Source organism: Colias philodice, chromosome 8 (assembly GCF_061535455.1).
Source record: "Colias philodice isolate Cphi_HAF_F1 chromosome 8, ilColPhil1 Martin Lab GWU primary, whole genome shotgun sequence".
Classification (NCBI taxonomy): domain Eukaryota; kingdom Metazoa; phylum Arthropoda; class Insecta; order Lepidoptera; family Pieridae; genus Colias; species Colias philodice.
In genome coordinates, this window is record NC_143093.1 from 1,708,690 (window position 1) to 1,725,883 (window position 17,194).

Genomic DNA, 17,194 nt, shown 5'->3' on the forward strand with positions numbered 1-17,194 from the left:
AAGAAAAAAAGTATTGATACATTTTTATAGACAATTTTATGATCTACAATCTTTGCCTGAGGTACTTTATGATAAAAGTTACCGTTTTGCTGAAAATCGCGAAAAACTCATTTTTTTGACCTTTGACCGTGAATAAAATTTTTAGCTTACAGGGGAATGATGGGGAACTTTTAGACATTGTTTATAATTATGTTTTCAACAACTTCACAGAAATTCAGCCTGTTGGGACTTTATGTAGCACCGAATGTTTAAATTGACCGGGCTAATGGTCCGTAGATCTCATACTCGCGTTCCGTCGTCGTTCGTTCGTTCGTATAGTCCTGTTGTTCTACACTTTAAACAGTTCAATACAAGCTTACAGTCGATACAAGTGTTTCTTTTACCACCAACCTTTGCACAAAGATCGTACATTTAACAAACTGGTAAGTACATAAACATATATCACAACACAAAGGGAAAATGACTATTTAAGGTTCAATATCGGTTGCAGATATTTGCAATTGAATTGCGAAATAAGCATAGATTTAGCTGAAACAATAGCATATTGTACATTGGGTATAAGAAATGATTTTCATTAGAATATAGTAGACTGTCCCCGCTTCGTTTGCAATATTTCATGCAAAAACTAGTCCAAACTTTTATCACACAAATTGTAAGTTTTGTTCACGAGACTTCATAGCTTGTAGATAAATGCTATTTAGCTTATCTGTCGGTTAAAATGGCAACCTATAAAATACGTCAAACATATTAAAAGGGTTTCTCAAAGTGATGAAACCGGCCCTAGTAAAAGTAACTGGTCTAAAGAATAAGAATAGAATAGAAGATTCATTTATTCGTGGTAAAAAAGAAATACATAAAAAATACAAATGAAAAATAACAGTTCACCACGAAAGGGTATGGACGCAGCATATGGAGAATACAATGACCAAAAGGCCAGTGCTTTCACCGCTGTTTTTCAGCCATAGCCTGTCGTGGCCACAAAATTTGTCATATTTGGACATTAATTAATGTATAGGTACGACATATGACACCAAAATAGATAGAAATAGTCTAGGTAAGTACTCATTTAAGATCTCGTGTAGATTTGGCGATCTTAAACTGAATGAAATGCAGAACACACACTCAGATTTATGTAGACATTGTTAATACTAATATAATAGCTACATCAAAACTCCAATTATTTCCGTTATCAACAATAGTGGAACTGAAATACAATAAGCGACAAAGCATGCAGCTAATCCAAACAGATTCAAAGCAGGATTGGTGATTGTATTTTAGTTGCCTGCGTCTATAGAACTGCGCCAGTTTGTGTTGGAATATTACGATTTATGAACTATTTCTGTTATTCTATTACTTTATATTACTATTGTAACTATTGTAATAATTAGTTATGGTGTGAAACTTACATGTTTATACATATAATATAGATAATTACGTATTAATTACCATTTACCAATATCTTGATATATATTGGTCCATGCTTATTACTCAATCACGAATTTGACCTACACACATTTATAATAATAAAAAAACATATTTATAACTTAATTATTGAAAATACATTTTTATTATAGGTACATTATACTCACGAAAACATATAAATTCGCGGTTTTTATTTCAGAACGAGTTGATTATCTGATAATAGAGCAACGCCTATCCAAAAGTCTAGCGAAGGAATAAAGAAATGGTTGATGATGAAAAATGAAAATGACTGGTAAGGATAAGGAAAAGGAAAAGCCACACATGTAACAAGACAAAGATACCACCATTTAGGCCACCACGCTGCCAATTGTGATATGATGTAATTTAAATATACATAATTATATGACCTATTTATATTGCAATACCTGCATAAGGTTGCTAATATGTATGTAAAAATGTATTGGTATGCAATAAATGATTTGAATTTGAATTGTATTGCAATAATTGCGTCTACGAATCAATTATGACTACCATTCATTGACGCGCTCTCGGAAAAATCTACGTATGAATGTGAAACAGGAGCATCGCGCTTATGCTGTGTGTGGACAATGACGGATTTGTCTTCGTATGGATACGGCTTGCAGTGCGTGTAGTGAATGCCGGGCATAAAACAGAGTTCATCCCTGGTCTATAATATTATCGTCATAGGCTGCCTCAAGCGCAAACCAAGCTGCTCACGAAGTTTCCTCTTGTGCGAGCACCATGCGTTCATGGGAGGGTGGACATAATATTATTTACATGCAAGTTGGGTGAACTTCTTTATATCATTAGTAATTATTAATTGTATTTTATTTGTATGTTCATTTAGTACATTGTAAGTTTACTACTTCAAGTTGTTAGTATTAGTAGGTATTCGTTTTAATATTTGTATAAGATCTATAGTTTTAGTACCGCATTAGGTTAATCCTGTAAAGGTAATTGATACGTGTGAATAAATAAAATTATCGGTGCCATAGGGGAAATACGTACAAAACGACATGTATGGACAAAATGACATAGTCCCCTTATTTCAAAATTGGCGGGTTTTAGCTACGTCTCCGCGACTGTATCACGTGACGGCAGCCATATTTACAATCCTGTCAGACGTTGAGCATCATTCTGACAGTTGCACCGCAGTTACCAGTTCAAACATATATCTCGCCTTCAAAAGTTTATTTTACAGGTGTTTTTTTCCTATTTTCTGGCGAGTTATTTGTTGTTATTTGTAATTATTTGTATTTAAATCGATAAACTACGCTAGTATCCAGTGATTTCGATTAAGTTTATTGAAATCATTAGTTATTTTATGGAATTATGATTTTTATTTGTTTTTCGGTGAATTGGGACAAAATGACATACATACAAATTGGACAAAACGACATAGTATGCCAGTATGCCATTTTGTCCATAGTGTCCATAGTCTTTTCAAATTCTAAGCCCGGTGAAGGTTGGTTACGATGTAACTTGTTACCTTTGGGCTCATGCGTCATGTGCTGGTGTCCCAAAGAAGACCAAAGGATTTATTTGTGAACTTTGCTCTTAAAAATTTGTATGTCATTATGTCCTTATCTTATATGTCATTTTGTCCATACTATATGGACAAAATGGTTTTTGTTATTAGTTATATTTTTCGTTATTATATATTTTATTATAGATCCTACTTAATTAATAGACTGTGTTACTGATAGTCAATGAACCTAAGATGAGTATAAACGATTGAGACTGATTATAATGCCATTAAATAAATAAATATGATTGGAAAACAAAACACCCTGTCATTTTGTCCGTACTTCCCCTATTATATACTCACATGCCCGCATGCATGTCCTTCAGTCGCAGCTTGACTAGCCGCACGTCAGGACGTCGATCCGGCCGCTCGCTCCAGCATGACTTCAGGACGGAGATCACGGAGGGCCGGGCGGTGAGGTTGCCGATGGGAGGACGGTATAGCACTCCGCCTATGGGATGACGCACTCTCCCGATGATCTCTGTTGAAAGAGGCAACTTTTTGAGCATTTTCTGGTTGAAAAATTGTTTTGAAGGGAAGTTGTGGGTTGAGCACTTTTTGGTTGCAAAATTTTGATTAGCAATCACCGACACCCTAATGTTATGAAATTTGAATAGGAAGAAAGAAAGATAACGTTTATTTAACGGCACATAAAAAGCACGCTATTAAATTCTTAGCTATAAGTATTCACTGCTATCGATTGTACCCAATAAATTGTCTTTTATCGTTTCAGTCGTTCCAGTTTATAAGCAGAAAAGAAACAAAACAGAATAAAATTTGATAGATCCAGAAGAATAAAGAAAGAAAGAATCATTCACTAGAAGATAGTGGGATTTTTTATATTTTGTATAATATGCCGCATTAATTAGTATTTCATTATAATCGAACATTATGCTTACAAAGCAATTCTAATACAATATATTGGTAAGTACTCTTATAATTATGCCTGAGGACCCAATATCAACATTATAATGTCGATAATCAAATTCGGTACATTGTTTACCACATATTATGATCAAACCCATCTAGAAATCAGGTCAACACATGATATAATATTAGATCACGTTACCATCATCACTATCACTACATAGTACCTATAAAACAAAGTCGCTTTCTCTGTCCCTATGTCCCTTTGTATGCTTAAATCTTTAAAACTACGCAACGGATTTTGATGCGGTTTTTTTAATAGATAGAGTGATTCAAGAGGAAGGTTTTAGTATATAATTTATTAGGTTTTAGACAAAGCGGGCGAAGCCGCGGGCGGTAAGCTAGTGGTTTAATATAAGTTTAACTAGCTTCGCTTCGCTCGCGTTTCGCTTTGTTACCTAGTGGTAGTACGTATGCATATTTGCCTGTACCTAACCGCCTGCCATGGCTTTGCCCGTATTAACCCAGGATTAAAAATAGCCTATGTTACTTGGTAAATATGAAAAATCTTAATAGTAAAGTAATTTTAAAAATGATCTAGTAGTTTTCGAGTTAAATCGTGCTGAACAAAAAATCTAATATAGAAAAGATCTCTCGCTATAATATTATAAGTTAAGATTAGATTTACATACATATTTGTTGAGCAAATATATCCAGGAAAATTACTATTAAATTTTCACCCTTTTTTTCTTCCCTTTTAATTTATATCTAACGTCAAAAATGGTGTTTGTCCCTTGGTTTGTCCATTCAAAGACCAAAGTGAAATCAATTTCTATGCTAAAATTTTAAAAAGAAAAGACTGTAGGCAGAAAGAGGCGCGAACCACAATTAACTTTTTTAGGTTTGTTGTTTTTTATTATCTACTCATTCTAGGATTATATTATTTTTATCTGTATCAAGCCGTTTTATTAGGGTTCCGTACTCAAAGGGTAAAACGACCCTATTACTAAGCCTCCGCTGTCTGTTTGTCTCCATAATATGTATCTCATAAACAGTGATATAGCTAGAAAGCTGATCACAAATGATTTATTTCCGTGGCCGGTATAACAAAAAATACTAAAAATAAAAAATAAATAAATATATTAAGGGGGATCCCCATACCTACAAAAAACGTGATTTTCTATTATAGATATCGCGAGTCCGACTCGCACTTGGCCGGTTTTATTATGTGTATTTCAAATAATTATTAAAAATTTGCTTGATGATGGAAAAACGCAATAACCAAAAATCATAAAAATCTATTTAGACAATCTCGAGCTATTAGTCTCGTAATTAACCTGAATTCATTTATAATTTGTGTAAACATGGCGAGTAAAAATTATTTTTAATACGATAATAATATAATATAATTCCAAAAAGTCCTTAAATGCAGATACCATTTAAAAGAAATTGCCATTTTAGATATAAGAATTTTTATGGTAAAAGGTTTTTATAAGTGATTAAGTTTTTAGTGACTCGTAAATGTATGAAAATGATTTAGGGATAAGGATGATATATGACATATTATATAAAAGTCTAAATCTTCCCGGATAGAATAGCATTTACAATATCAAGAACGAAATAAAATACAAGAAATAAGATAAAACAACTCTTAAATCAAGAAAATTAAGAAACTTACCTCTAAAGCGCTAAATTAAAGTGGTTAGCTGCGACTTATATAAGACGAGGATATCTTAAAGCAGTATTTATTCCAGTGTGGAAAATGTTGTGTGGTTTTATGAAACCACGGTAAAAGTGAAACTGTTCGAACGGTTCCGAACACTGCTTTATACCTACTCGGCAGCCGACCGTCACGCGACATGCGCTACACAGACCAAAAAGTTTGAGACGATGTAATAAAAGTTTCACTTTAAAAATAACAGAGCTATATAGTTCGTATAGCGCCATCACTTTCCTGCACTCGAAGTAATACTTACTGCTTTTAGACATAGTACCTATAGCCAGATCATAACTGCTTGTTATTGCTAAAGTCCTTAAATATTATGGCACTAATATATTTTATGGCACATTTATGTCACTTTTTATTAAATGTGCTTCTGATCATGATATCTCTCTCTTATGATGTACTTTAGAGGTAATAAATCTCAGCCAATTTTCAAGAATGTTTCTGATTTCCTTTAGCGATTTATTTTATCGCCGACTTACCTTGGTAATATTATTATCCTATGAAATGAAAAACGAAAAATATTATTCATTCGAAAGATTGGAAAAACTATGGCTGCGTTGTTGGTTAATTGAAAAATAGATTGAGGGCTTTTTATTTGGAAAACACTTCATAGCTCTGAGAAACAATTCATGTTTGTTGTTTAGCTATTGCATGCTATGCCTTCAAGCCACACCTCCGCGCCCGTCGGAGTGGGGAGCGTGAGGTTTTTCGTTACTAAATTTCTGGATTAGGTCCCCGCGTCGCGGTCTAAATACATGTTCTAAATAACATTTTTCATGAATCTACCTATCTGAATTCGTTCGCAGATTAAGGGCCGATTTTTCAATGCTTGGATAAAACTTATTCGTCGAATAATGTATAAAACTACCATTTTAAAAACGTATTCTAATTTCCCGTATTTGACAGTTTACGTGACATTTTTATATTATCGTGTAAGACTTTATTGGACGGATAAGTTTTATCCAAGCATTGAAAAATCGGCCCTAAGCGTAGCAATATAACAAACAACTAAAACGTGTTCGTTTAACAATATCAATAAGATAAATTGTCTTTCACATGTAACAAATAAACAGTCAAAGTTAGCTTTAGCAATATTACTTCTAAACAAGATGAATGATCATAAACAAAAGATGGTGGAACCAAACTGTTATTTCTTTTCCAACAATATTTCGAACGGTATTTATTTTTCCCGATTCCGCAAGTTCATATTTCAGTGTAGGATAATCTGTGCACGAATTTTGGCGGGTTTTCTTTCATATTTTGCTATGTATTCTTTGCAGTTAAATTTTTAGTTTTCTTAACGCATGTTTGGCTTTTGGAGTTGTCTCTATAATTGTGTGGAAAATTTATCCGTTTATTATGCTGGTCACTCGTATTCGCACGAATACGTAAACCCAGGTGAAGGGTGGCATTTGTAAAAGTTGAAGCAAACACTTGAGCGCAAACATTCGTGCATACGACGTACGAATGTTTTTTCTAGGTTAGGAACGTGATTACCTATGTACAGTTTCTATAGGTAATGTTATGTTTTCCTGTGTGTGTGTATTTATGAAATTCATAGTGTAATTCCTATTCATAATAATCAATGGTTGATTGGTATTCATGATTATTAACTGTTCTAATGATTTTTATTCAGAATTATGAACAATGTTTTTTGAAATAAAAGTGAAAATATATAAGTTTCGAAAATTAGTTAAGTCCAGTTTTAAAAATTATAAACCAGAAGTTTTCGCTAGTGACTTTTTCGGTGGGAAACGGAATAAATGTTGAAAAATGGACTTCTATTTCCAAAGCTGCCAGTTCATTCAAATCTCGTCCTCGGATTAAAGTTTTGCGTACACTGTCGGGTTGTTACTGTATAGTTTAATAAAAAAAATTGGTTGTCTGTAAAGTCGGTTTACTGACGATAGTTGAACGTGACAACGTCAGATTGTGCTTCTTTGTCGCTCGTTCCACGCTCTCGCTTGCACTTCAAGCCTTACATGGAACGCCTCAGAGCGAGGTAACGCCGCATGAGTCATGTTTTTTCGTGCGTGCAGCCGGCGTTATCGAATTATAAGACGTTGTCACGTCAAAACATACAAATTGACAAAACCAGCTTTAGCCAGCCAATAATTAAAGCAGACTGTGTATACAAAAGTTGTTTAAATAATACACAGGAAATTTCTACGCAAACTTAAAGTTTCGATCAGTAAGTCTTTATGTATATTTTACATTGACCGCCTCCTTGGTACAGTGGTTGACGCGTGAGCGTGAAACCGAGGGGTCCTGGGTTCGATTCCCGGTGGAGACGAAGAAAAAAAAATGTCTCGGTCTGGCAGGACACAGAAGGCTGATCACCTACTTGTCTCTAAAGAAATTCGATCAGTGAAACAAATGTATAATTCATCTGCCCCTTACCCCACTAGGGGACATGGGACTTTACTTATATTTTACACGTTTAAAGTTAAACGAAAATGCGCAGGGAATGATTAAATAAATGAGACAAATCATTGAATAAAATGCAAGTTTTTCTGAAGCCTACATGATAACATAACCGTATATGTATTTTATTTTGTACAATATTTTTTTTCTATTTATTGTTTTCTTGTTAAATATAGTTAGCTATAAAAAATAAATGTTTAATTCTTTCTTTCAATGTACAAAAATAACAAATACCCAATAAACCCATTGAATCATTTGTTAAATAAATAAATATGCAAAAATCTTACCAGCGTTCGTCAAATTAGTGTCTCCCCAGGGCCCGCTCCTCCCCAGGATCTCATACAATATAATGCCAAAGGAGTACACGTCTCCCTTCTGAGTCCCTCGGGGGGGAGGATTCGGGTCCCTCAGGAGCTCTGGGGCCCTCCATAACATACGCTTCTCCACTCGAAGGGCATCTTCCGTGTCTGTGCAGCCACCTATGAAACATAAGTTAAAGACTGTCAATACTTGAAATGTGAAAAGTTCTGTGGTAACAAATCCAAATAAAAATACAGTCGAATTGAGAATATCGTTTTTTTAAGTCGGTTGTAAAATGCAAAGAAAGAGGATAGATTTCCTGTAACAATAAGTAAAAGATAAACTATTGCAATAGGTAGAAATAGTTAAAGTTGGACGAATACTAAGTCCTGTCTTACTATCAACACTAAAGAGCCAGAACATCAATGTAAATATTGAAGTAAAGATGTTTGGAAGTGCATTTGACAACACGGCTTATATGAATACCATTTGAGCTGCAAAAGCAAAGCTGCACTGTAGATGTTATATTATGCTACCAACGACAGAGGGCCAAAAATCTTATATCGAAAACTATTTTCTGCTTTCCCTACTAAATATTATAAATGCGAAAGTAACTTCTTTGACAACGTGGGCGAAGCCGCGTGCGATAAGCTAGTTATATAATAAGGGATCCCCGAAATAGAGTTTCGGCACAAATAAAGTTAAGCACCGTGAAAGTTACTGAACTTATGTGCCAAATTATCTGTATATTTTATGGTATTGCCTGAGGAAATCAAAATCAAGAAATGTTTTTATTTTTATATTTCTATTTATTCCATTTTGCTTGATTCTTACATATTACTCGGTAAGTAAACTGTATAAATACATAGTTTGTTGCTAGAATTCAAGATGTTGAGTTTATTAATTACTAGCGGTCCGCCCCGGCTTCGCCCGTGGTACATATTTCGCAATAAAAGGTAGCCTATGTTCTTTCTCAGGGTCTAAAGATTGTCTGTGCCAAATTTCATCAAAATCGGTCCAGTAGTTTATGCGTGAAACCATACATAATTAGTTACATAATTACAAACCTTTCCTCTTTATAATATTAGTATTAATTATTACTTTTTATTTGTTTTCATTCAGCATTCTTCTTTCTACACAACCAGAAGTTTTAAGTAAGTATTAGGTATAAGTATTTAGTTAGATTTCTAATACCTTGCATGTCGAAATTACTAAATGGATAAAAATAAATAAAATTGTAATTGATTGACAGCATTGGTACCTAAGTGAATCTAACCGTTATGGCAAAGGGCAGTTGTGTGTGTTTACGTCTCTCTCTGTTAATCTAGGTTATAATATTATAAAGCTGAAGAGTTTTTTTGTTTGTTTGTTTGAACGCTCCAATCTCAGGAACTACTGGTCCGATTTGAAAAATTCTTTGTAGTTAGATAGCCCATTCATCGAGGAAGGCTATAGGCTATATACCATCTCGCTGAGCGCGGAGCACAGCTAGTATTAACTAAAGGTATTGTATGAACACGTGGTCTTTCTAATCCAAAAAGTTATCCATCCATTTCAGTATTTAAGTGTTTATTATTGATACAAAAATATATTTTTGACTAGATGGGATCATGAAAATACTCGGATTTTCCTAGATCAAGTGGCATAATCACGTCACTAAAGCCAGATTACAATTCTATTTTCCAAGATTTTCCGTATCGAAAATCGCTGATCTTGACATTGGAAAATAATAAAACTTTCACTTGTATCTAATTCTGGTTGGCTTATTTCCATAAAAATAAATCAAAATAGCTTTTAGTTTGCTTATGGAGAACGACATGATTGAAAGATTTAAAGGTTTATATTTTTTATCACTTATTTTTGATACTTTTGTAATTTATATTTGACTAGCTTTCCGCCCGCGGCTTCGCCCGCGTTTTCAAAGATAAACCCGTTCCCGTAGGATTTCCGGGATAAAACCTATCCTATGTCCTTAATTCTCGGGTATCAAAATATCTCTATACCAAATTTCATGCAAATTGGTTCAATAGATAAGGCGTGATTGAGTAACAGACAGACAGACAGAGTTACTTTCGCATTTATAATATTAGTATGGATTACTTCGATATTTTTAATTTCGAAGTGAAAGTACACAAAAATGGAATAACTTTGTATCAAGATAATGGATATAGAAAAAGTATAATAGATTCTATTTACATGAAATAATCTTGTTCAATTAAAATAAATTATAGATTTATATGGTGATAAAATAGTTCATTTAACCTCCTTTTAGGGTGTACATGGTGTACATTATGTCACGGACGAATTAGACCATACCCGTGGCCCCGATGCGGCTTGACGGAACACAGTGGGGTTTTGGTCGGTAGGAATCCGACATAACCCACGCCCCCTTCCCCGGAGGCCGTGGGTATCTATGCAAGATTTCCCCACTTAAAAAAAAGGGTGTACATTATCGATGTCAGTTTTATACATTAGTTTTAATGTCCAAAAATAACTAAATGGACTATACAATATAATCCCATTAAGCAATGAAGAAAGTTTTGTAGCCCTGATACCTTTGATGTTCTAGATATTAAAAACGAACGGAAAGCTTCCTTTATCAAATGATTGATCCATGATTGATCCAACATTACATTTTAGGTGGACCAATCGTTTAATAGTAATAGTTTATCTTCTTTTACCTTAATTTTACAAATTCTATATTTATCAAGTTCAAATAATTCTAATCACTTATTCGAAGTAAATTCGTCAGCCTTCCAGTAGGTCAGTGACCAGACTGCCCACGAACATGTCGTCAAGTGGAAGTCTTTATCCAGAACAGTGGCAGTAACTCACTCTTTAAGGTATGCAGTCCATAATCTGATATCTGCAGTACCCATCGTCTATCTACCAGGCAATTACTCGACGTCAGGTTGCCATGGGAACCGAGCGCGGAGTCATGCAGATATGTCAGACCCCGTAGCAGATCTGCGACCAGACTGGCCACGAACATGTCGTCAAGATGTAGGTCTCTATCAGCCAGAACGGTTGCAAGGGAGCCGCGGGAACAGTATGCTGTGACGATACATGCCATGCCGGATTCTATGCAGACGCCCACGAACGGGGTCAGGTTCTCGTGGCGTAGTTCTCGCATCTATGGGAAAAAGAAGATAAAAATTAAAAATTGGTAAATGTAGATGTTACGATTAATAGTATTCGTCAAAGTGTTGTTAGGAAGTTATTTTTAAACAAGGATAGGTACAGTACTAAAAAGGGCGACGCGACATTCTCAATTCGTAGGGTATTTTATATTGTTTTATTGATTTGGTTAAATAATACTCAATCTTAGTAAACAAATGTAATGTAAGTTTTTTTATCTTCAAATAGTATATAACAGAAACTGATATTAAAACCAAGAACACCATAGACAAACAACTGCATATAGTTTAAACCTTGTTTAAACGCAATATTCATGTTCCGTAGACTCATAAAAGTTATTAACAAAAACATTTCAGTGATGTTGTTTATTCTCTACAATTCCCTAGAACGTAATTTTCGTTTCGCTCCAAGCTCCGAGTATGTAATAGAGAAAAATTCGTGAAGCGCAGTGAAAATTATATTTACAAGATTGAAAATTGAAATTGAGGCATCTTCAAAAACATTTTTGTAAATAATTTGAAATTATATGTAGTTACCTTAGTTGAAGAATCTATACTAATATTATAAAGCTGAAGAGTTTGTTTCTTTGAACGCGCTAATCTCAGAAACTACTGGTCCGATTTGAAAAATTCTTTCGGTCTTAGATAGCCCATTTATCGAGGAAGGCTATAGGCTTTATATCATCACGCTAAGACCAACAGGAGCGGAGCAATGCGGGTGAAACCGCGGAGCACAGCTAGTATTACATAGATGAGCCTTTAAAAATAGAAGCGATAATATTAAGAGCGAACATAAGGACCAATTTAAAAAAAACTATAACCAATTACGATAATTTATAAAAAGCAGATGCCTGGTAGAAACAAAATAAGCTTAAGAATGTGTAAGAAAAGTGAAATTTATTCATAGATACACGTGTTTTAATCTTAAGCAATTAAGAGATTGACTTAAAAGCAATAATCCTTTGAGATAATTACGTAAGAAATTTCAGTTGAAAGGTTCATAATCAGTGTTCAATCCAGAACTCTCAGGCAACGTTCAATTTATTGTATCAGCCATTTTCAAATAAACCCGTGTAAAAAACGTTAATATGTATTATGTATTATTATGTATGAAAGTTAACATAGTTTTGAGGAACAGTCATGAGGATGAAACAGTGTTCCATATTCAGTTTTTCCACGTATAAATATAGGTACTTAATATCTAGATTAATTTAAATTAAATATGAATATAGCTTTTTAGGTGAACATGCTACAATTTAGGAATACAGTCTAATGTTTACCTATGTAAAAATAAATAAAAAAGTGGTTTTATTTCTCCAAAATTGTTTCACTGAAATCTATATGAAAATATAGTTTATTCTATATGTAGGGTAAATTGTTCAAAGCCCAAATGTTGTATTTTAGTTTTATATTCGAGTTACTCTCAAAAAGCTATTTTCAAATATATTAATTAGCCTCACAGATCATATTTATTTATTTATTTATTTATTTACTCTTTATTGTACAACATATTAAATGAAAGTACATAAAACAAAACCATTTAAAATGTACAAACGGCGGCCTTATGGCTCAAAGCCATCTCAGCCAGGCAACCTTCATCATAAACTAGGTATTAACGTATTTAATTATATTCCCAGTTTATTTCAATAACCGATAATTAATAAATAGAGCCCAAATTTCTATCTACGTGTTCAGAATCTAGCTTTCTATTTAAATCTATACTAATATTATAAAACTGAAGAGTTTGTTTGATTGAACACGGTAATCTCAAGAACTACGGGTCGAATTTGAAACATTATTTCAATATTGGATAGATTAGGAGCGGAGCAATGCGCGCAGCACCTCTATATAAATCTAGTTATGTAGTAATTATTATAAACATGCATTCAGATGCATTTTCAAAAGAAGCATGAATAAATAACGATATTAAATTCCTACAAATAAAAGTCCTCTTTTAAAATGGAGAACTGAATAAATACAAGACACGCCTGCGTTTAAAATTGTGTTCAGTTTTCTGGTTTCATTTAAATTTCCCGGTACTTTGTGGTCGCCTTTAGTAAAGAATTCATGATAATAATAAAAATAGTTATTAAGAAACGTAGGTACGTATATGAATAGGAATTACGGAAAATCAATTGTGTGTTAAAACTTTTACATGTAGAATTTCATTCGAAAAATACGATTTACAAAATATCATGTACCTATATCAATAACTGCATATTTAAAACTTCGCAATATGGCGTTAAGTCAATCCTATTCTCAGAACTACTGAATACATTTATGTGAAATTAGGTACACAGAAGGCTGAAGAACACTAAAGCCTGGAATAATCTATACAATACCTATGTCCTATAGAATCCATACTAATATTATAAATGCGAAAGTAACTCTGTCTGTCTGTCTGTTACTCAATCACACCTAAACTACTGAACCAATTTGCATGAAATTTGGTATGGAGATATTTTGATACCCGAGAAAGGACATAGGCTACCTTTTATTGCGAAATATGTACCACGGGCGAAGCCGGGGCGGACTACTAGTATATTATATAAAACACTGTCCTGCAGAAAATGACGCAAAACTAGTATACAAAACTTCTTAGTAAACTCTCAAGTTTACATAATTCACGTTTTAGTTCAGGAATTGTGTCAGGTATACAGAGACTGTGTATTATGTAGGAACAAAAGACTCAAAAGTTCATTTCTTTTCATCCGAATCTTGATATCTGAGCAATATTTTTATAAAAAATACATATTACAACGATTTCGAATGATAAGTATGCATTTAAAGTTAATTCAGAAGACAAAGTTTTTAATATGTACGAAAATAACTTATGAATCTACTTGTAAAAACCGTATTGAATTTTCCAAATTAAATAACAATTGCTGTTTATGAATTTTTCCAAAGAAGAATCTTGATCGAAAAGCCAGAGTTGAAAAGCTCGTACAATTTACGAACACAATAGAAACGAATACATAGAGGCACTTAATATTTCAACGACGTACAACTAAATTAGTTACAACAAGTTAAATAGCATAAGTTTTACTTTATTACACGTGATTCCGCAATTTTGTTGCTGGAAAATTTGTAACACACTAAATTTAAAGTGAACAGCTTTAACTTTAACTATAGTAGAACACGAAATATAAATATTAGATTCAATCTATATTTTGAATAATATACTATTATTACCCAGAGTTCTTTTGAAACAAATTTTACTTCGCAAATTCGAAATGTATCAAAAAGACATTTTAAAGAGAAACTTCTTTCGGCGCTTTGAGAGTAAAATTTCAAGCTCGCGTCATGGTAAAGCGCAATACACACTGAGCCCGCCGGGCCGCCGACAAAGCCCGGCGACACAACCCGGCGGCCTGTATGAAAAGAATCATGTCATGCGCCCGCGCGTGTTGCCCGCCGACATGTTGGCGGCTTGGGTACGCCTGCGCTCAGTTGCCCGACGACGCTCGACCTGTAGTTGACTGTCAAATAAATTTCTCATCTCAAGCCGCCGACATGCCACCGACTAAATTTTCCGGCTTGTAATAAGTGAAGCCGCCAACTAGACCGCCGACAAAAAGTTGCCGACATATGTCGGCGGCCCGGCGGGCTCAATGTGTATTGCGCTTTATACGCGTGCATGGTAATACGTCATAGTGAAAGGCGACGATTTAAGCATCTTGCCTAAGAAGTTTCACTTCTATCACGACGGGTGCTTGGCACAGATGCTCTGTTTTTCTCTGTTTAGAGTTTAAAATGACTCTACCGACTTAAATCAACTTTATGTGAAAGTTACATTGTAACAATTAACTAACAATCTGTGCTGAAAGTTTATTATTTCATCTTTGCCCTCGCGGTCAAACCGTTAACTTGTTCTCTGTTCATAGTCTGTATAAAATATATTTTTAAAAAGTTTCGCGACGTACGTTTGCTCAATATCTAAACATTAACTTTAATATTAGATACAAATCTAATAATAATCAACATTAGATCGCGTACTAAGTGAAGATAAAGTGAATTTTAAAGAATATTTGTGCAGCAATAAGCAAATTGTACAGTTTAAAGTGTCGGGTAAACGTGAACTGACTACAGCTGTGTGCAAGTGATTATCGCTCGTAAATCCTTCAGGCAGCCGGGTGATATCTGCGTGCGGACCGGTTGCTGTGCTGTACGAGTCCTTGCGAGTCATAGATTAATCTTCGCAGAGCGGACTCGGAACTACTTTATACATTATTTAGTGCAAAGGTACTTTGTTTATATACTATAAATAATGAAGTGCTCTGGTTGCTTAAAGGTGTTTAAGGATAATAATTCTGTCAAATGCACTCTAAAATCCTGCGGAAAAATATTTTGTCAACTTTGTATAAACGCTAATGGGCTAACCGCTGAACAAAAAAATAAATGGGAATGTCCCATTTGCTCCTCAGCCCAAAAAAGAGGCGGAGATAACAGCAACACTCCAGTTCGCTCCACTTCCGACTCCCAGTTTATTACAATGCGGAAAAAAGATTCCTCGATTACCGAAGTAACTGGTAACGATGTTAAGGAGCTTACTTCTGAAATCCGTCGCTTGACACAAGAATTTTCATCTATTAAACAGCGGCTTGAGGATGCCACTCAATCACTAATAATCTGCAACGAACGTATTGAAATGCTCGAGGGGAAAGTAACCGCAAACGAGTCTAGAATTAAAATCCTGGAGTGCAATAATCGGGAGATAAATGTCCTTAAGGCCACAATCTCAAACCTCCAATCCGACCTAAATCTACAAGCGCAACAACATTTGCGAAACGAAATTGAGCTGGCTGGCATACCCGAAACAGCTTATGAAAACCTCCATCACATTGCCTTGCTTGCCTCTCGAAAAGTTGGTGTAGAACTGTCAGATCAAGATATTGACTGGGTCATGAGAGCCGGTCCACGTATCTCTAAAGAAAAATCGACGACTTCTCATAAAGGAAAACTTCCCCGTCCTGTTGTTATTAGATTCCATCGACGTTCTAAGCGCGACGAAATATTGAAGTCTGCTAAGTCGAGAAAAAATATCAACAGTGCTGATTTGAATATACCTGGTGAAGCATCGAAAATATACTATAATGAAAGACTAACAAAGGAAAACCGTTTGTTGTTTCGCGAGGCCCGAAGTAAATACAAACTCTTTGGTTACGCATTTTGCTGGTGTAGTAATGGGAATGTATATGTCAGACAGCGAGAAGGGAAAAATGCTATTCACATTCGCACCCAAAACGATCTGCATAGTATTTTTAACTCGGCTCCGCATATCGACGATACATCACAATGCTGAAATTGTAATAATTCATATATCTTCTAATAATTATAGCTTAAATAATATTTCAAATAGCCATAAACATGTAACTTTTTTAGATATTTTGTTAAGAAACTATCGATGTATTTTAATTATATCACAATATAATATAATATTATTACTTCAATTTATTCCTTATATATTTTATCTATTTTATTTTAATTTTTATTTTATTTACATATTATATACTTTTATTAATTATCAATATTTATTAATTTTAAACGCCTGCAAAAATTTAGGAATACAAAAAATCGTTTACACAACTTTGCTACGACATTTACATCAGGCACTTCATAATAATCCGAACATGTATTTAAAGCTGTTATTTACTATTGAAACTTGTATAGTTATCATCAAACAAGTAAAAGCTAGATTAATCTATAGTACAAAATTAATATCTAATGGCGTCGAATAATATTGCAGCCGATTTAGACTCTTACAAGATAAAA

At 34.1% G+C, this 17,194-nt stretch overlaps 1 protein-coding gene across 1 annotated transcript in view; it reads right to left on the reverse strand.

The window, feature by feature from the left end:
• The window catches only part of LOC149486300 (guanylate cyclase 32E-like), a 138,412-nt gene that overhangs the window by 38,155 nt on the left and 83,063 nt on the right, over positions 1 to 17,194 (reverse strand). Inside the window, exons 13-15 of the mRNA XM_089697909.1 lie at positions 11,121 to 11,418; positions 8,273 to 8,464; positions 3,272 to 3,449 (exon numbers count right to left, since the gene is read on the reverse strand). Coding sequence (XP_089554035.1) covers positions 3,272 to 3,449; positions 8,273 to 8,464; positions 11,121 to 11,418 — 668 coding nt within the window. The remainder of the gene's footprint in view (positions 1 to 3,271; positions 3,450 to 8,272; positions 8,465 to 11,120; positions 11,419 to 17,194) is intronic.